The sequence below is a fragment of the Schistocerca cancellata genome, chromosome 4, assembly GCF_023864275.1.
Source record: "Schistocerca cancellata isolate TAMUIC-IGC-003103 chromosome 4, iqSchCanc2.1, whole genome shotgun sequence".
NCBI classification, from domain to species: Eukaryota; Metazoa; Arthropoda; class Insecta; order Orthoptera; family Acrididae; genus Schistocerca; species Schistocerca cancellata.
Window position 1 is genome coordinate 410,616,400 of NC_064629.1, and position 20,999 is coordinate 410,637,398.

A 20,999-nucleotide genomic window follows, 5' to 3' on the forward strand; every position below is an offset into this window, starting at 1 on the left:
GAACATTAAATGGAGGAATGAGTGAAACAGATGTTCAGTTTATCTAACAAAAATGAATTGTGCACTTATTTCAATTATGATGAAAGTTGCAACGATTTTTATAAGACAGTGTTGTCTAATGAAAAAAGTTGAGAACTGCACACTCAACAAAAAAGTACTACTCTCCATTGTTTCAACGTATTATGAACAAAATGTGAGTAAATATGTGAGTAAATGTGTTTCTACTTTCCCTCACTGAAATCTGAAATCTGGCAACACTATCTGGGGGATTAACAGATAATATAAGTTGGCAACATCACAGTTTAATCCGTTTTCTGAAGAACTTCTATTGGGATACAATGAATACAACAATGTACAATCTTGAAGAAGAAACTGGATATGCAAGACATTTTCTCGTGCTTTATGTTTCCCATGCCTTACTCTCCTGGAACACTCTCTCTCTCTCTCTCTCTCTCTCTCTCTCTCTCTCTCTCTCTCTCTCTCTCTCTCGTGGTATTTGGATAAGTGAAAGGCTAAAAAGATGAAAAATATCCACAAGACACTGCTTTGGTAAGTTTTGTTTTATCCCAGTTGTGCATACAGTGGCACAAAGTAGTATATCAACATGCCATTGCTCAGTCCTCTACACAGAATCAGTCGTCTTCCTGACCGTTAGCAATCTCTTGGTTTTACAACAAATGTTGAATAAATATTTTCTTTAGTGGGCTGCATCGTAACTGAATTGTGCCTCTTTGTTCACCTATTACACTTCTGAAGCTTCCATGTAACAGGCTCGCTCCTGAGAACAAAATACTTACTATTTTCATTCTTTGAACCTCTGGAGGCACATTCTGCATTCTCATGAGAAGGCCTTCTTATACACGTTTGCATGGATGAGCTCAACATGCAGTGAGAAGATCTATACAATTACCATGGATAGTTCTACTTACTTCATGGTTTCCACCCCACACAATTTCAGATTTATTTTGTGGGCAGAAGCTCATAATGACTTGTCTGATTGTAGACTAGACTAACAAGCATAAAATGTAAAAGCTACATTTTCAGGATTTTTATGGCAAGATAATTTTCCGATAGTGGACATTATTCTGACGCACCTGTCCATTCAGACTATTCACTACTAGCATTTTTCATGTAAAGAACAAGCATTACTCATCAGTCCGTCACTTGGGCAAAGGGAATTTTACTTAGCCTTCACTGCTACAAAATTTGAACAATTTACTTGTCTATAATTATTTTCTTGTGTAAGGAAAAAACTCATACATTCGTAAGGTGAAGGATACATTAATTTCTAGCCAAAAACTTATAACCTATGTGCTTTTTCCTATGGAAGAGAATGTCTGAGAATTTCAAGATCGAGTTATCTGCCAACAAAGTTTAGAGCAAATCATGACACCAGGTTTAAGTGCAGAGCATTACAATATTTCTTTTTCAATTAGAGCTACATTGAGGACACATGGTGCCTGCATAAATTGCTACCAGTTAATTTTCACACAACATATATATATTGCAATATATGAACAAAAAGGGAAATACTACACTGCAATCTATGAAAACTTTCATTTAAGTAGCAGGGCACTTTCAGAGCAATAATGACTACACTAAACATCAAATGGCTCAAATGGCTCTGAGCACTATGGGACTTAACTTCTGAGGTCATGAGTCCCATAGAACTTAGAACTACTTAAACCTAACTAACCTAAGGGCATCACACACATCCATGCCCGAGGCAGGATTCGAACCTGCGATCGTAACGGTCGCGCGGTTCCAGAATGTAGCGCCTAGAACCGCTCGGCCACTCCGGCCGGCAAACATCAAATACTGCATGAGTTCGTTCTCTGTAGTCTAAAACAACATCCATTAGATTTATGGCATCTGGTAGAGATTCATCGTTGCTTCTAAAGTTGAGTTTAAATTGCAGGATTCTCAGTGACTGTAAAACTGTGTGTCATCAATTTCCAGACTATGATTAGCAAGCTTTCAATTTCAACTGACGAAACAACTATACATTACATGATCTTTCCAGTGGAGTCACATGGGATCAATCAAACATAGCGGCAAAGTAATGATGGCCTGTGATTGCATAAGATCTGGCAGCTACGTACACCTTTTGACACATATGCGCCTTCATCAGATTTGATTCCATGAGGAATTTTGTCCTACATATGAATGTGCTATCAAGTGGTGCCACACTGTGACCTCAAGTATTTGAAAGCGATCATCATCTCTGTGTCTCCTCTACATGCACCTACTGCCAATACATTCTTATTCTTCCACCCATGTGTGATGTTTTTAGTCTGTTACCTAAATGTGCAAGGAATTACAAATTAGAAGAGCTTGACAGAAGAAACAAAAACGTAAGACAGGCAATTACTCATTCGTAGATAACTGATTTGTGGTGCACAGGTACACATACAAAAGATCTGATGTCTCAACTTTTTGAGCTATAGATATTTTTGTAGCATGTAGGTTCTAGACGAGATTTAGACATGCACACCTAGACTGAAACGTGAAGCTATTTGCCAAAGCAGGAACAGGCTCAGATGCTGCAAGAAGGCAGCAGAGAAGCACTGAATGAAGTCGTCTGTGCCTGAAGTATTGTAAAATTAATTCTTTTTATCTTTGTATTAAACTGGAAAATAGGTGATTGAGGGTGTAATCCATAAAAGAGCGTAATTTAGACGTTTCAAAAAATTCAAGGTGTTCTAAAGAAGATAACGTGACACAGCAAACAAAGTTATTTGAAGCAGAATGGTATAGACTGTGGAACAGTAATTATAGGCCTACTGATCATACTTTGTGACATATAATTAATACAGTCACTGCTAGTAACTGCTACCTTCACTTAGTTACAACTGCAGGAGTGGAGTAGTGGGTTAGGCCTAAAGCAGTACAACTCACTAACCTAAACTCTTATATTCCTCAACCGTTATCCTTTAAAGAGACTTCCTGTTTTGCACACTATAGCCAAGGCTAGAGATTCTGTTACTGATCACAGTTATAAAACAGCGAGAGCAATACACAAGAGTGAAATGCGACAACTTGGTGTACCAATGACAGCCACAGTTACGGAAAGGTCGCACAACCTTGGCAAGGAAACACAAAACTACATAAGTAACTCCATTTTTACCCAAAGTGCTACAGCAAATCTCTGTAAACGTATTGCTACATCCAAAGTCAGCATTCGTTTGCATTTATATGGACGTGTCCACATACAGTTTTACATTTTCTGCTAATGTCATTTTCTTTAGTTTTGGGAATTTGGTTTCGTCACATCTCATCAATAATTTATACTTCAGTTATTGACCTACATCATCATGGAATTATGTGGATAAATCTTTGAAATTGATGGCGAAAAGAGTATCGATCAATTTCAAATTTAAAAAGGAAATCGTGGACCCTTATGGTGGAAACTCTGAACCATACCAGAAGAAATGGTGCAAGTATGTTGGGTAGTGTAGCAGTGGAAAACAGTTTAGTGAATTAATTGAAATAGGGAATTTTGTCTTTGAAGTGCCAGCCCATAACACTTGTATTGAGAGGTTGTTCTCCTTAATACAGTCGCAGTGGAGAAAGGAGAGAAACAAGCTGACAACTGAATGTGTAAAATGGAAAATTTAATTTATGTAAAATTTTAGTTATGCCAGACAAAAGGAACTTCTAAAGAAAAATCAGGCTAGTGAAAAATACACAAGAGACATGGGATATAAAGCAAGTTAGGTATTGTGATGTGTAGTCTATAATATTTTTTTTTTTGTTTCATATCTAATATAGCAATATGACATATGAAACTGAACTAACAATGTTTTATTCGGCAATCCTAAATGGTTTGATCTGGATCTCGACTGGAACACCATAGTCACTGTTTCGCAACAATTGTATTTCCTTATTTTAAAAAAAATCCCAACCTAGTACTGATTACCTGGGCTATGGTACAGGTAAGAGGTAGTGCAGTCATACCTCTTTATTAAAAAATCTAGGTCAGCTATATATGATAAGAAATCAACAATCTTTGCCTTGTGCTATACTCTCAGTGAGGTCGATACTGGACCGGTCTTGAAAGCATGGTGATTAATCCTGTTGCGGGAGTCATCATTTTGCGGTTTCAGAATATGGCAATCCAATAAGTACATAGAATATTCAAGTGTTGCAAATGTCACGCCTCCAATGAACAATGCACCTTTCTACTATCCAAATCTTAGCTGAACATTTACTTGTTTTAGAGATTTGCAAACTTCCTTTCAGTAATGAATAGATGGCACGCATGTTCAAGTAGTGATAACGTAATTATTTTGCTTTCACTTTTTTCTATTTTTTAATATGCGTTTTGCTCTGTGTTTCTTTTTCTTATTTTCTTCTGTCTGCATCTTGTCATCATGGTTGTGCTGTGGTTGAAATAGTAAGTAATACTTTGGTATTTATCTAAAAACGTCGAAATTTATAGCGTTAAGAGCAACACACATTTTACCATCTGTTATAATTAACCAAGTATCCATCGACGATTTTTGCAAGGTTTTAATTTCCGTAGTACAAAATCAAATTTAGCCTACATACACAAAATTAGACTTTTGCGAATTTTGGGTCTGTGGGGATATGAATACTGGTGCACAATGACTACACTGCCACACACTTCACTCACAGGTTCATTGAATTCCACATTAAAACAGTAACGAACATGAAATATTAAATATCAGGGTGAATCATGGCTTTGTGGGAAAAAAATAAAGGAGACAACACTGAAAGTTACACGGTTTGCTAAACTGGCACGAATATTTCTTTTGTTTCTCCAATCATTTACTACACAATTACAACAGCGGAAGTTAATTTCCAGTCGATTCGCGCCGAAGGTTTTCATTGGCTGTCGGTAACTTCGTGCTCATTGGTTGACTGCAAGATTTGATTTTGGAATGGAATGTATTTTAGGTCGAGGAAATAAGCGCACGTGAGTACATTACGTGTCGTAATGGAAAGTACGTTCTACCATACACTTTACAGCGCTTTGATACGTACAGCTGTAGCTGTAGAAACGATAGATGTTACAGATTTTGTTTCTATCGAATCAGTTGTTTCGATTCTATCGTATAGATATTATCCTCGATAAGAGTCGTATCGAATGTGGAGGTCGAATGTTCCTTAGCGAGATAGCGACTGTAGTTCAACGGTTTGTTTGTGTAGTGGTGGTTAGTGTTACAAAATCCGTGTGTTTAGGCGTGTTGGTGTTGTGGATGTTACTGTGTTTTATCTGTTTGTGGACCTTTTTTATGTTTCCATCAGATATAAAGAGGATTACGGTATTCCACGAAGCTAGGCATGAAGAAATCTCATAAGGTATTTAATAAAACGTGGTTATGCACCATGTTACACACGGACACATATATTATCTATTTTACAATGTGCACTTGTAACTATTTCTTTTTTGAACTGCCAAATTATAATGTATAGTGCCATATTTCTGGTCTCAGGACCTTGATCGTGTTTCACACTGTATGTACATTCGCGTGTGAATATCAGGTTTTTATACTGCGGTTTTTATTCGATTTGCGGCGATAGCCCATATGTGGTGCACCTGAAACTCAATTCTATTTAATTCTAGGTTAAGAATAATCGTTCCATGCCGTGCCTGTTTTGATATCAAGTAGATAATGCGTACACAAGCGAGGCGGACAGATTGATAGTGCATACTGGGGGTATGATATACTATGCAAATAAAGTCATGCGCTTGAGAGAGAATGTTTCTTTTTAGTTGAAAGACGCCCTGCAGAACATTAATATTCATTCCGTAACCATGTCAAAATATTTACAATGTGTGAACAAATACGCCGTCATTGTGGTCAGAACATGAAACACGTGGGCCACATCTAGATCTTTTGTTCGTTGCAGCTTCTTCAAATGGGTAATGAAATATCAGAGAATTTTGTGTCGTGTAGACATATCTTGCACGTTATTTACAAATGCAGACGGTATGGCGGGAAAACACGCAGTATTGTGCCACTTTGGACAGATTAATATACAGTTTTAGTCCCTGTTAGAAAAGTGTTTTCACTTGTTAAGTGTAAGCACAAACTGGCTCTTGTTCCATAATAATGTGTAAAACTATTCGTGGAATACTTAATAATGTGTTTCATAATGTGCGCAAATTGTTGGTACTGTATATGACCATATGTGGCACAGTACTTGAAGGATTTGTTAAATATTTTCATTCAGTGAGCCTGACAAATATTTTTCTTACAACCCTTATCTGCAGCTTGAAAACAGGGTCCATGTTTAATGTATTTGATCCCTAGGATAGAATCCTGTGTCTAAGAACTATGTACAAAGCTATAGTATGTCATCACAAAGCACAGTCTTTTACATACTGATGATAGGTCTCTGATGGCACTCTCCTTCCAATACCTGTGTGTTAGTTATTTGTCAAAATTTGTTTATGGTGTAGGAGAACCTATTGAGGAGAAACTGTGAAAACATTTCAGCTGTTTGTTATACATTTTATTTCCACATATACATTGTCAGAATGTTTTTTACTTGTATATTTCACTCTTTTTTTGTTGGACTTGTGAGTACTGTTGCTACTCTCAAATTCAGTTCGACTGTTGATACCACATTTCATGTTTGAAGAAGTGTACTGTGAGGCAGTGATTATTATTTACAGCTGCTTAAAGGTGTGACTGCAAGGTGTGCATGTGTGAACACCTCCCAAAATCTAATTAGGCCTACTTTGTTTTGTCCTATGAATACTTTTGTGTGTGTCAGAAGTTACCCCATAGTATAAATGCATAACGCATTAGTGGATGAAAATATGTTAAGTTACTGGCTTCTATATTCGCAAAGTTAGCAGTTATTGCTATGGCAAAAGTAGCCGATAATAAACATTGTAGCAAGTTTTCTATAAGGATTTTCCACTTTTAAGTTTTCATCAAGATGCACACCTCAGAACTTAGAATTTTCTGTGTTTTTTACAATTTATTGTTGGTATGATAGTTTAATTGGGAATAGACTGGTTTTGACTACACAAAACACGATTTACAGCGTTTTTTCAACATTTAAGCCTAGCCTATCTGTGCAAAATCAGTTAGTAACTTTCACGAAAACACTATTTACTATTTTTCCTGTTAATGCCTGTTTCACTTAGCCTCAAAAGAATGCTTGTATCATCTGCAGTCATGAATAATTTTGCACCATGATTTGAATGAAGTGGTAGATCATTAACATGAAGCAAGAACAGTAGTGGACCAATGATCAGACTTTGAGAGACTCCCATTGTAATTTCTCCCCATGCAGATGGTGATGCATCCCTCTTTGTTACCCTTGGTCTGCCTACAGTAACGTTCTCCATTCTGTTTTGTAAATGAGAGCTGAACTATGTTTTCCAAAAAAAGAAAAAAAAACTACCACTTTCTGAATAGAATAGTATGCCTCAGTCACAATTAGATGCCTTTGATAAATCACGGGTCGACAGAAGCGTCCGATCCCACGCGTCTGCTTTGACCCATATGTCATTAAGGTGGCAGACACCCCTGTTTCCAGCATATATACTATATGGCAAACATAACATACCAAATACACCCATGAACAGTGATATAAATGACACAAAACATTTCACACCAACAATAAAATGAAACTAATACAACTAATGTAGGAAGTGGGGGATTTAGGGTTGGAACAAGTCAAATATACAGTAGTAAGAATAACATCCCTGTTCCAAAACAAGCAAAACTGAAAAACAATACACACAGAATACTTGAGAATAACCCAGAAAAAAACACAGTTACTTGAATATTTGCCCTGTAGAACTCAGACGAAAACACACACACACAAAACTAGTATTGCAAATTTCTCTTGAATTATGGTTCAAACCAACACAACCACAAAAACCAGTATTAGAAAGTTCACATGACCTATATAGGTCATACAAAACCCATGGTACCAAGAACACGCAACTAACACAAGTGTAAGTTAGGAATTATTAATTAATAATATTCCGTCATCAGTCACGAATTTTTATTTTTTAATTGCCGTTTAACACATTTTGGAGCTACAACTCCATTTTCAAGGACTGTATAGTGACAGTGGATGTTACAGCTGCTTCAGTTTTTCACCTAATAGTAACAGGATGACACAGTTGTTTTATGTAATGGGATAAACTCTACCTCAGTTGGCATTAATGAGAAAATGCTAGATTGGATTTATTATTATTTCCATTTGCATAATAGTAAATCCAATACTCCATCGTATCACTAGAACATAGGTTATATATGCAGCATTTGAGTCATGTAATACTATCATAAACATGTTAAGTAGTTTCAGAATGTATGTGCAAATGTGGAAGCCTTTCGCCAATGCAGAAGGTGAAAGTTACACGCTGAAATGCAAGTAATATGTTACAAGACTTTATGTCTCAAATTTCTCTAGTATTTTATCATTAATCCCAGTTGAGCTATAATTTATCTTTTCAAATTTAACAGTTGTCATTCTGTTAGATGATAAACTGACTTTGGTTTTAACTTTTTAAGAGGCCCGTGTGGTTTGTGGTATTCATTTTGCAAACATTTGTAAAACGTATTGCTGCTTTGATGTTTATTGTTAAGATGATGTACTGTCAATGCAGCCTCAATAGGCCAGGCTCGAAAATGACTCTTGTAAGATTTGAAACTAGTCGCTTAATTTAAATACTGCAATTGTTGACAGAATCATTAATAAACACTTTATGAAGCAGGTGTAATACCCATTGTAGCCAAACAGTTCTTGAAACTAGAGTTTTAGCTCCAAATCATGTGGGACAGCAATTAAGTAATAAAATTTGGTGATTAATGATTGAATATTATTAATTAATAATCCCTAATGTAGAAGTTATAGTCATGAAACAGTCTATGACTTAATGTCTGTTAATAACATAGCAGAACTATTATTGACACATAATGATATCAAAATAACTGCAACACACTCAACGATACCTACAGCTATAAGTTACCAAATATGAACTACACTTACCAACACAAACCACATCATAAAAAACTAGTGCAACATAAATTTCAATGCATGTATATCAAAGTAAATTATGAATGTAAAGAAACACAATACTATTCTAACAATAAAGACCAAAAGTACAATAAAACATACATACTTACCACCCCAAGCACTGCTGACACTTAGTACATTATGCCAAGAGGTCACATAACTAAAGAAATTTAATTGTAGACATTATATTGTTGTCCATTGCAGCAACCAATGAACTCTTAGTAAATTTCGTTATAAAATATCCACACTTAGTGTACAAAAAAAAAAAAAAGGTTTCAGGCCATTAACAACACGATGAAATAACAAATTCAAAACAAATCAGTGGCCAACAGCTGAAATGAAAATAACACACTGAAAGGTCACAAAAATGAAGACCCAAAACTTCAAGTAACACAAAATATTAAGTCCAGTGCTGCACTAACATCACTCACAAACAACTCAGGAACATAAACATTTCAAACTGGAGTGCACAGCTGCTTACTTTAACATTTCCTTAGCAAACACAGTCCATTTCAAACATGCCATGCCCCGATGATGTCACACAATGCCAAGTCACTTGCATCGAGGATCAAAGCAGAGGCCTGAAACTGAACACTTCTGTTGACTGAAAGGTTTTATTATGTGCTTTGCAAGTAATATGTTACAAGACTTTATGTCTCAAATTTCTCTAGTATTTTATCATTATTCCCAGTTGAGCTATAATTTATCTTTTCAAATTTAACAGTTGTCATTCTGTTAGATGATAAACTGACTTTGGTGACTAGGTAGTTCACTCAGTAGGTGGAAATGCTGAACCACATTACCTCCTTAAAGATTTTAGAAAATGATGTAAGGAGTGATGCCGGGCAGTAGTTGTTGACATCTGCGGAGTCATTCTTCATATGGAATAGCATATTGTAATAAGTTTGGGAAAACACCTCAAGTTAATGATACACAAGTAACTGTGAACATTACATTTTATAAGGCCACAACGTTTTAGTATCTTGATGGAGGTATTATTCCCTCCATACAAACTTTGGGTCGACAGAAGCGTCCGATCCCACGCGTCGGCTTTGACCCGTGACGTAAGAGTGTTGTCGTGTGTGACGTCATGACGGCGCGGAGTTTGGTTTGAGTGTGGCTGTCTCCAGTTCTGTTTTATCTTATTTTATTTACTTTTCTGATTGTTCGTTGTATCTCGTGAGATTTTTTTTTTAATTTCAAAACACTTATTACGTATTTTAATTATCTGTTTCCTCGAATTTCTGTTTTAGTTTATTATATTTATATTTCTGATCTGCTCATTCTATCCCGTGAGATTTTTTTTTAAAGACAAAAAACACTAATCAGCTACTGAAGCATCTTTATCTTCTATGGGTTGCAGGGGTTACGACCCCTGGGGAGGTGGGTGGGTATTCATGCATGGCTGTCTTCACTTACACGTTGTAGCTACGCAAGGCGTCTAAATTTGTTTATATTTAGTTTGCCCCCCACCCAAAACACCCCATTTCCCGCGCTTGTCCCGTTAGTGTCATTAGGCTTCTTGTGGAAAGTGTGTGTGTGTGTGTGTGTGTGTTTTTGTTTCCGCCATATTTGTGACGTCATGGGTCAAAGCAGACGGGTGGGATCGGACGCTTCCGTATTTCCCAAACTTTTACTTTTGTTATGATCATCTTCCATATTTCAGATGTGCGATTAATTTTTATTTCACTAAGCCTCCTCTGCATTGATCTTTCATTGTACTGTTTTGTTTTATCTTCTGAACTATTTGCATCACTTTTCTCACTTATTTTTTAAAATTGGTTACTAAAAATATCTGCTACACATGAACTATCTTTAACCGTGCTTCCATTGTGTCAGTTTCTTATAAGATATGCATACTCAAGGTCTTTTTCAACTTTTATCAGTATATCACAGTACTGTTCATGATATGAAAATATTTCTGCATGGTTACTTGTTCTTTATATTTTGTACAAGCTCTTTCATCGTTGTAAAGAGACACTTATATCTGTTGTGATCCAACATTTATGTAATGACTTCCTACTATTATTACATTTAATTATCTTTCTGGGAAAACTACTTTCAGAAACGGATGCAAACTCATTAAGAATTTAGAGCTGGAATTAGGCTCATTGTAAACTCCGTCTCTGCCACTATTTCTTAAACTTTCTTTACAATTTTCAGTAGTTTTTACATTAATCACCCTCATTGTACATGGAGCTAAGTTACATAATGTGACTATCTATTCATTGTGGTCTGACAATCGATTTAGCAAAGCGTAGTCGGACATCTCTTAAACTTTCACTTGGAATCACTGCCTACCTTGAGACTGAATGCCACCTAGTGCAATTGTAGGAATGTGGTGTGGTAAGGATGGTATAAACTGATGAGCCAAAACATTATGACCATCTGCTTAATAGCTTGTGTGTCAATATTTGGAGTGAAATACATTACTGATTCTGGATGTCAGGAATCTGACTGTTTGTTGTTAGATTTTTGGAGGTATGGGGCATTAGATGACTATGCACAGGTCATGTAATTTGCTTAAATAATGGGCCACTGATTTGTGTATGCAGTAATGGTGCTCAATAGCGACTCAGATAGGTTCCATAGGAACATCATCAGGCAAATTTGGTCGCCGAGATATCAACATGAGTTCACTGTAGTATGGACATGGACATGGACAATTATACTGCTGAAAGATAACATTGCTGTTGGGGAAGACATCTAGCATGAAGGGATGCAGGTGGTTTGCAGCTATCAGTGTGTCTTTGATTTCTACCACAGGTCCCATGCAAGCACAGGAGGATTTCTCCCATAGCGTAATACTGCTCCCACCAAGTCTGCATCCTTGATGCACTGCACTGTTCGAGCCGCCAATCGATGATGGCATTTGTGGAGACTGCCAGTGACCTAGAATAGCAAAAATGTAATTCACCCGAAGAGCCGACATGTTTCCATTGTTTGATGGTTGAATACTGATTGTCCCATCCCTGCTGCAAGCATAATTGATATGTCATTGGGTCAACTTGTGAACACGTAGGGGTGGTCTGCTGTGGAGCTCCATGTTCAAAAATGTACTGTGAGCAGTGTGCTCTAAAACACTTGTATGTGCACCAGCATTGTGCTCTTTTGGCAGAAATGTCACAGTTCACCATCTATCCTACTTTGTAGAGCAGGCAAATGTTCAAACTCCACATAATGTGAAGAGTTGTGGAGGTCCAACCATTTAGCTCCTAGTGGTGGTTTCACTGACCACCTACCTCCTTCTGTAGCTGCTCATGACAGTAGCATGTCAATATGCAAACACCTTTACCGTTTTCGAGATACTTGTTCAACGGCTCTGTGTAATAATAATCTTCCCTTTGTCAGAGTTGTGTATCTTAATGAATGTGCCCATTTGTTGCCCTTATTTTTGCTAAGGTGATGCTCTGTTTGTCTGTTTGTATCAGCTCAGCTTACATACTTTTGTTACTGCACCACGTGTCTGCGGCACCACCAGGCGTTTCCCGCCCCCTCCCCTCCCAGGGGCTCTGACTGCTCTTCGGTGAGTATGTGCTAGGCTACCACGGTGCCCCAGCCTTTGCGGCACTACTTCCTCTTTCTGTGCCACAAACCTATGCTGCAACTATCTGTTACCTCCTCTGACTTTCTGTCAGATGGTCCTTTTGGTTCAGACCCTGCCTGGATGTGGTTAAAGATTTTGGCATTGATTTCTGGTTTCATTCTTAGTGCTGCCTTCACCTTCCATTAAGGATTATGTGGTCCCCATTATTGGGTTTGATCTGCTATCTTTTCCAGATTTTACAGAAGTGCATGTCGTGCAGCAAAGGTCGCCTGCTGTGGTGTATGCTCTGCCTCTGTGCCTTTCTGGCCTGGCACCCTCCCTTATTGTTGTCATACAATCAAACACCAGCATGGTAGCAATCCCATTGTGGGCGTGGGGGGGGGGGGGTGTTCATCATGTACCTGCACGGTGGTAACCCCTGACCATACAGGGATCACACTCTTTGTGGCTGTGCTGCACACTCCACATGTATGCCATGGAGCATGTGCCCATCATGACTGGGGCACGGGGACCCCCAACAGTGGATTACTGGCCAGGTAGCTGTGGCTCGATGATGCCCATGGGGAGAGCCCCTGTCTGGAGAGGATGACACTGTGGTGGATGTTTTGCACATGAAGTAACTTAAGCTTTCTCACACTGGTGGCCCCACAGCCCCAGCAGTCTCTTCGCATGGAAAGGCCTCTTATGATCCCAACAAGTTCCCTTCCATGGCCATGCTGTGGGAGGAATGCAGGACTAGACAACAAGGAGCAAAATCCTCCTTCCAGTATCTGGTCTGTACTAGGACTGACAGGGACACCTGTTTGGCCACAAAGCCTTTATTTTTTTCTTGAATACGTTGAGGACAAATACGGGAAATCTGTAGCCACCTTTAAAATGAAGAACAGTTCTCTCCTGATTAAAATGTCATCTCCTGCCCAGTAACAGGCTGACTCTCCCGTCAAAAATTGGGTGACGTTCCCATGACAGTCATTCCCCAAAAGAATCTCAGTATGGTCTGCAGTGTCATCTCTTACTGTGATCTTCTTTTGCAATCTGACGATGAACTGTGGGTCAATTTGGAGTGACAGGGTGTGTACTTCATCCATCGTGTCCATAGGGGACCAAGGGAAAACTGAGTTGCTACCGGAGCCCTCATCTTGGCTTTCGAGGATGATATGTTCACTGAGAATGTCAAGGTGATGGTGTACCAGTGTAACGTGAAACCCTATGTTCCGTCTCATACGGGATGCTTCAGGAATATGAAGTTTGGACTTGTGTCTTCCCATTGCACCGTCACCACCATCTGCATGTATTGCGGACATCCTCTGCACGTGAACATTGCTTGTGCCCCTCCCCTCATTTGTGTAAACTGCAGCGAGCTCCACTCTCCCTGTTCTCCAGATTGCTTCATTTTGAATCATGAAAAGAAAATCCAGGAGTGTAAAACTCTAGATAAGCTCACATATCAAGAGGCCAGAAAAAGTATGAGCATCTTGAATACATACAAGTCACTCAATCTTATGCTACAGCCGCAATGTCTTTGCCTTCTGTCGATTGTGCTTTCCCCTACTGTGCATCTTACAGCGAGCCCTCAGACCCACCTGCTAATTCCTGTTCCCCAGCCGGTTGGGGCCCCTTCTGGTGCGTCCACTGCACCCACTTCAGCAGCACTGATTCCCCACCCGCCGGGGACACCAGTCCCCATCCCCCCAAGGGGAGGAGCCCTATCCTCTGGTTTCTCTAGCTAAGAAGAGGTCCCAACCACAGGCTGCTGGCCGTCAAACTTCTCGTTCTTCCTCTGACCCTGAAACAAGTTCAGGGAACCTTCTCAGTTCTCATCTTCTAATCAGAAGGACAAAAAGAAGTCCTTAAGCTGAAGGAAACTCTAGTGGCCCCCACACCACTGGGCTCTGCATGTCCTCCTGTGCCCAAGGTGGAGATCCCAGTGGCCGCTGAGGCAATGGATTTCCCCAGGCAGTGTGTTGCAGAACCTGTGTTAATAGATCGCCTAATGTCTCAGTCAGTGGCAGCATGTGACCTTAGGTCATAATCTGCCCACCTGGTTGAGCTACGGCAACTTTTAAGCACTTACCTGCGTTCTGTGTTGCCATCCAGGAAATGTGGTTTCCAGCAACTCAGATCCCATCTTTCGTGGATACTGAGGTTAGTTTAAGAATTGTACTGACTATGAGAGGGTATCAGGTGGTGGTTGTACGTGTGTGGTGGATTCGGTATACAGTGACCTTGTGCCTCTTCATACACCTTTCGAGGCTGTGTCTGTTCAGGTAAGTAAGGGCACATCAGGGTTTTACCATCTGCATTACTCTGTCAGCTCCCACCCCTTTCCTAATCTTGGGTGACTTCAACATCCGTAACCCTTTGTGGAGTGGTACAGTGATCACTGGCCGTGGTAAAGACATTGAGTCTTTACTGGCACGGCTCAATCTTTGCCTCTTGAACTCTGGTGCCACCACACTCTTCAGTGTAGCACACGGAACTTATTTGGTCATTGATCTCTCTTTTTGCAGCTCTGGCCTTCTACCATCTATCCACTGGAGGGTCCATAATGACCTGTGTGATACTGACCACTTCCTGACCTTCCTGTACCTCCCTCAGCATTGCTCCTCTGGACACCCACCCAGATGGGTTCACATCTGCTGTTGTCTTTAGCTTCCAACCACAAGGCAGTATTGATGCAGCTGTTCAGAATACCACAGCAGCCATTTTTTTTGACAACCAACCAAACCATACCCTCTTCCTCTGGATTCAGTCACCAGAAGACTACCCTGGTGGCCCCTGAGATCACTGCGACCATTAGAGATTGTAGGTGGGCTCTCCAGTGCCATAATTGGCATCCTTCACTGGAGCATCTCATTGGCTGTAAATGGCTGTGTGCCAGAGTCAGCTTCCCATGAAACGATGAAAGCAAAAATCCTGGGAATCGTATGTTTCAATCATTCGATCATGTACCTCTCCATCACAGATATGGGGAAAGATCAGTTGCCTGCAGGTGTGCCAAGCATTTCTTTAGATTGTATCATTTATACTGATCCCGGCACTGTTGCTGAACATTTTACTCAGCATTATGCTTGTACATCTGCATCTGAGAACTACCAGCTCACCTTTTGGCTCATTAAACAGTGGGTGAAGCAAATGCACTTATCTTTTACTACCCACCACCTGGAGCCGTATAATACTGCAGTCAGTGAATGGGAACTCTCCATTGTCCCAGTCCATTGCCGCGATGTAGTCCTAGGTCCAGACCACATCCACAACCAAATGCTGAATCATCTGTCAGTGGATTGTCAGCATTTCATCCTTGCCCTCTTTAATCCAGTCTGGAATGAGAGTGAGTTCCCAACTCAGTGGTGAGAAAGTGTGTGTACTCCAGTTCTGAAAGTGGGTAAGAACACCCAGAGATGGACAGTTATCACCCAATCAGCCTTACTGTCATTCTCTGTAAGTTGCTCAAATGCATGGTGAGTGAGATACTGTGTTGGCTCCTGTTGTCTTGGGGCCTTTTGGCTGCATCTCAAGATGGTTTTTGCAAAGGCTGCTCCACTGCTGATTATGTGGTTCACATGGAGTCCACAATTCAGATGGCCTTTGCATGTTGTCAGGACATCATCGCCATCTTATTTGACCTGCTTATGACACGCTGTGGTGTCAAACCCTATGTTATATGAGTGGAGTCTTGGGGGGTGGGGTCCGCTCCCAGTTTTTGTCAAGAACTTCCTGTTGCACCATACGTTCCAGGTTTAAGTAGGTGCTTTACTCAGTAACCCCCCCCCCCCCCCCTCTCCCCCCAAAATCCAAGAGCTTGGGGTCCTGCAGGGCTCTGTACTGAGTGTTTCCCTCTTTCTGGTTGCCACCAATGGTCTAGCAGTGGCTGTGAGGTCTTCGGTATTGCCCTCATTATATGGTGACAATGTTTCTTTTATTATTGCTCCAGTGGCATGGGTGTTGCTTGCATCACCTACAGGGTGCCATACGGAAGGTGCAGTCACGGTCTCTCACCCATGGCTTTCCGTTTCAGCTGCAAAGGCTTTTGTCATGCACTTCTGTCTCTGTTATACTGCCAACCCACACCCAGAGTTTTACCTATATACTCAGTTAGTTCTTGTAGTTGAGACGCATCACTTTTTGGGACTAGTCTACCATTCCCAGCTAACGTGGCTTCCCCACCTTGGCCAACTTAAGTGAAAGTGTGGATGACACCTCAATACACTTCGCTGCCTCAGCAACACTATCATGTATGCAGATTGCTTTGTCGTTTTGCAGTTCTACAAAGCCCCATTTCTATCCCATCTAGATTACGGGAGTCTCACATATGGTTCAGCCTCACCCTCAGTATTGCGGATACTGGAATCCATTCATCATTGTGGGGTCTGACTTCCGACAGGAGCCTTCTGAACTAGCACTGTGAATAGCTTACTGTCGAGGCTGGAGTTCCTCTATTATCTATAAGGCACCAACAACAGCTACTGAATTACACTATATGCTTTTGTAGCTTCCCAGAACATCCCAGCTACCATGTCCTTTTCCCTGGAAGGGTGCTGCACCTCGCAGAACTGAGTTTGCAATTCATGACTGCCTCCAGTGTCTCTGTTCGGAACTGCAACTTCCTCTGCTGTCACCTTTGGGCTGCGAGACATTGCCCTGTGCCCCCATGGTTTGTGGCGCAACCTGAGATATGTCTCGAAGTATCCTTTGGTCTGAAAGATTCCATAGACCCCACAATATTTCACTGCCTGTTCTGGCCTCTCTTTGAGACATATCTGGGCTTGGAAGTGGTATTCATATGGCTCAACAGTTGATGGACGAACAGACTTTGCATACACATGTGCACAGTGCAGTGAACCCCACTCTCTGTCAAATGGCTTAAGTGTCTTCACTGCTGAATTGATGGCCATTAAACTAGCCCTTAGTTATGTTCATTCTTGCATTGGCAAGAGTATCCTAATCTGTAGTAATTCCCTTAGCAGACTTCAGACTTTAGACAAGTGCTTCTCTCCTCACCCACTGGTTACAGCTATCCAGGATCTCGACATCCATCAAGCTGAATGGCCAATCGTTTTTGTTTGTACCCTCGGCGGTCAGAGTGGGATTTCAGGAAATGAACACGTTAGTCAAGCTGGCCACCAGGATGCCGATTCTGGAAATGGGGGTCCCAGAACTGGACCTTTGGTCATTTATACACCATGAATTTCTGGAAGTTAGAATGGTCTGCCCTGACCTTGCCAAACAAACTGAGGACAATTAAGGAGACCACGACCCTGTGGCAGTCTTTCTTGCATGCATCTAACAGGAAATCCACCGTCCTCTGTTGAGTCCGTATTGGCCACAGTTGGCTGGCCCATGGCCACATTCTCTGAAGTGAGAATCCTCACTGTCGATGTGGAGCCCACCAGATGGTGGCCCACTTACTCATAGGCTGCCCTAACTGGACTGCTTTGAGGTGGCATCCTAATCCTCATGCCAAGCTACATCTTGTGTTAAAAGACGATATCAAAACAGTTTATCTCGTGTTATGTTTTGTGCACAAAGGTGGTTTATATTTATTTCTGTATGGTACGGCCATTTGGCCTCATTGATTGCCTGAAGGGTTTGTGGGGCACCCTCCTCCTGCTCTTTCCTCCCCCCCCTCCGCCCACCCCCAGTTGTCTCTTGTTGGCCCTTACTGTGTTGCCCAGCCTGGCCTCCATCCTTTCCACCTTTTTTTCTTTATTCTTTTTCATTTATTGGTTTTAAGCCTTATCTTGGCTGATCTTTTAACGACTTGTCCGTGGTGTCTTTTTTCTGTGCTTTTTTATCTGTTTTTATTGTGTTAGTTACACTTAGGCTTTCCAGGATTTGCCTTTCATCTCCCTTCTTCAACGATCTCTCCTGGTTTGCCCCTTAACGGAAGGAGTTTAGTCTCTTTCACTCCAAACCAGCCACCAGGCAGCATTCAACGTCACGGTGGGCAGCACCCCTCTGCGGGTCCGGTTGTTAGCATAGGCCCGAGGTATTCCTGCCTGTTGTAAGAGGTGACTAAAAGGAGTCTCACGTGTTTCGGCCTTCATGTGATGGCTCTCTGCAGGGTTTTACCACCATTTTTGAAAATTTTCCTGAAGAGCAAGCCAATTGGGCAAGGGCGCCTTACATAGTGCATAGTGTCTATTATGTGCTGAGACCTCTCGCATCCTTCATTGACGTGGATCTGCACTTCCACTCATTCTACAGCTGTTGGGTGAGGTCACCCTCCTGGGTGCGTTTTCTTCCATCCTCTGTGCAGCACCTCTTTCTGCACTAGCTCATTTGGGCCACGTACCCTGTTGGTTGTAGCCTCTTGAGCACACTGGGATTGCTCTGCTGATGCCTGTGCTGTTAACTCCCCACAATGCCAAGGAGTAGATGCCCGTCACCCTGGCTTCAGGACTCCTGGCAATGGCCATCCTGCCAGGTGGCCTTCGCTGCGGCTGGGTGGTGCCTGTGGGGACGGCCCCTGGTCAGAGTGGGTGGCATCAGGGCAAATGACACTCCATAAAGGGTAGTACATCATGTCTTGCTGGTACCTCGCATGTACGAGTGTTGATGGGGAATCTGTCTAGTCAATGAAACATCAGTTTTTTTGTGGAGCATTTATAGGACAAGTTTGTGTAGGTGGAGGGCTTGTCCAAAATGTGGTCAGGGTCGGTCTTAATCAAAACAGCATTCTTTGCCCAGTTATGGGCACTACTCGCCTATGACAATCTGGGGATGTTTCTGTTTCCGTAACGCCCCATGAGAGCTTAAATATGGTCCAGGATATCATATTTCACAGGGACATTCTTTTGCAGTCTGACGATGAGCTGCGCGCCAATTTAGAGCGGAAAGGTGTCCATTTCATCTGGTGCGTCCACCGGGGCCCAAGGGATAATCAGGTTGCCACCTCCACCGGTGCCTTCACCTCGGCCTTCGAGAGTGACACATTACCCGAGAAGGTCAAGGTGATGGTCTGCAACTGTGACGTAAAGCCATATATCCCTCCGTCTATAACACTACCGCCCACTACTGTTATACTATAACCTCAAAGCTGGAGGCAGTTCATATAGTGAAATTATTTTTATTAAAGCAATTACAGTATGAAGAAGCAGAGCAATGTTACTCTCTGAAAGGAATTTTGTTGTTTTGACCTTAATTATCGGACGTGAAAGTCTGACTTACATAAAGGTTTAACAAGTAACAAACAATATTTTATCTATCCTAACCGTCCAAATACTTCAATGGGGGGGGGGGGGGGGGGAGAGGGTCGCCAGCCTAATTAGGCATAAGAATGAGTAATGTTTCTATTCAAGAAAAAGTAAGCAGTTTTAGTATAAAGACATGGCCTATACTTTTCTCTTACGAAAGTGCAATGGGCCCAGTCACAAGCCACAACAAACGTTATAGTGGGTAAAAGTAGTAGCAGCAAGATGTTCACATTTTCACAATCACAAAAGACACTGTTATGTTCATCAATATTAAATGCTTTGCCAAACTGAATAACTCCATCAACACTACACATGCAAGTCATTGTTAAACTGGAAATTGGGCATGGGCCTAGTCTTCCTTCATCAGATATTTTCTGCACAGTACAAATTTAAATAATATTCACATGCAATAAGATTCACACTGTTCTTCAAAGGCAAAGAAGTAACTGTTCTCATGGACAATGACATTCATGGCAACTTTACCTTTAGTGAGGATAAAACAAAATGGGTGCTTGTAAACTGATATTACACTTTTTAGAACACAAGGAGTACAGAACTCAACGTAGATATCAAGAGTAGTTAGAACTTTCTATAATCAAGTAACTTTGTGCATTTGAGCAACTTTCAGTGAGGGTTGGCCCTTAATCTTGACTACTGGAGTAAAGCAAACTGGTACATTTTTATGAACATTGACTCACCTTTGGTTCTATTTCAACAAGCTGCACAACAAATTTATTTACTAGGGAAAGCATTTCAAACCAATCTTTGATTACATTTAATTTGCAACTTACCTCAAAATGGCCTATTGCCTTTTCATTATCATCACAGTCTTTAACTTTAAAATCAATCATTAAGCAAATGATTTTAAAAGACCACAAAACTTTAAATTGATTTATCTTAAATACTGGGAAGCTCTCACAAAACTACACTTACTGCCTCCCTCAACTTTACCAAATTCCACAGCAAATTTAAATATTCCTTTTCACCAAATTTCAAATAAAATTAATTTACTAACTCTTTTACTTTATGACTTTCATTTTTCACTACATGGACACTCGATAATCATAGTTCAAGTGGAGAGGAACCTAAGAGTTGTTGTGATAATGAAAAAATCAAGGTAGGTACATAAATTCAGGTATTAGTTACCTTATATTTGAGCACACTAAAACATTCAATGAGCTGATCCTTCACTTTGCATATCTACAATTCCTCCATTACGTTACAGTGATTGCGCAGTGTGGTGG

General features: G+C 40.8%; 1 protein-coding gene across 9 annotated transcripts in view; it reads left to right on the forward strand.

Moving 5' to 3' along the window:
- Positions 1–5,053: 5,053 nt before the first annotated feature.
- LOC126183366 (uncharacterized) overlaps positions 5,054–20,999 on the forward strand; it is a 505,494-nt gene continuing 489,548 nt past the window's right edge. For 8 of the 9 annotated variants that reach the window (XM_049925286.1, XM_049925287.1, XM_049925288.1 and 5 more), the window contains exon 1: positions 5,055–5,325. In XM_049925286.1, coding sequence (XP_049781243.1) covers positions 5,308–5,325 — 18 coding nt within the window. In that variant the 5' untranslated portion in view covers positions 5,055–5,307. Of the gene's footprint in view, positions 5,326–20,999 lie in introns of all 9 variants that reach the window. The other variant, XM_049925289.1, reaches the window with a different exon arrangement.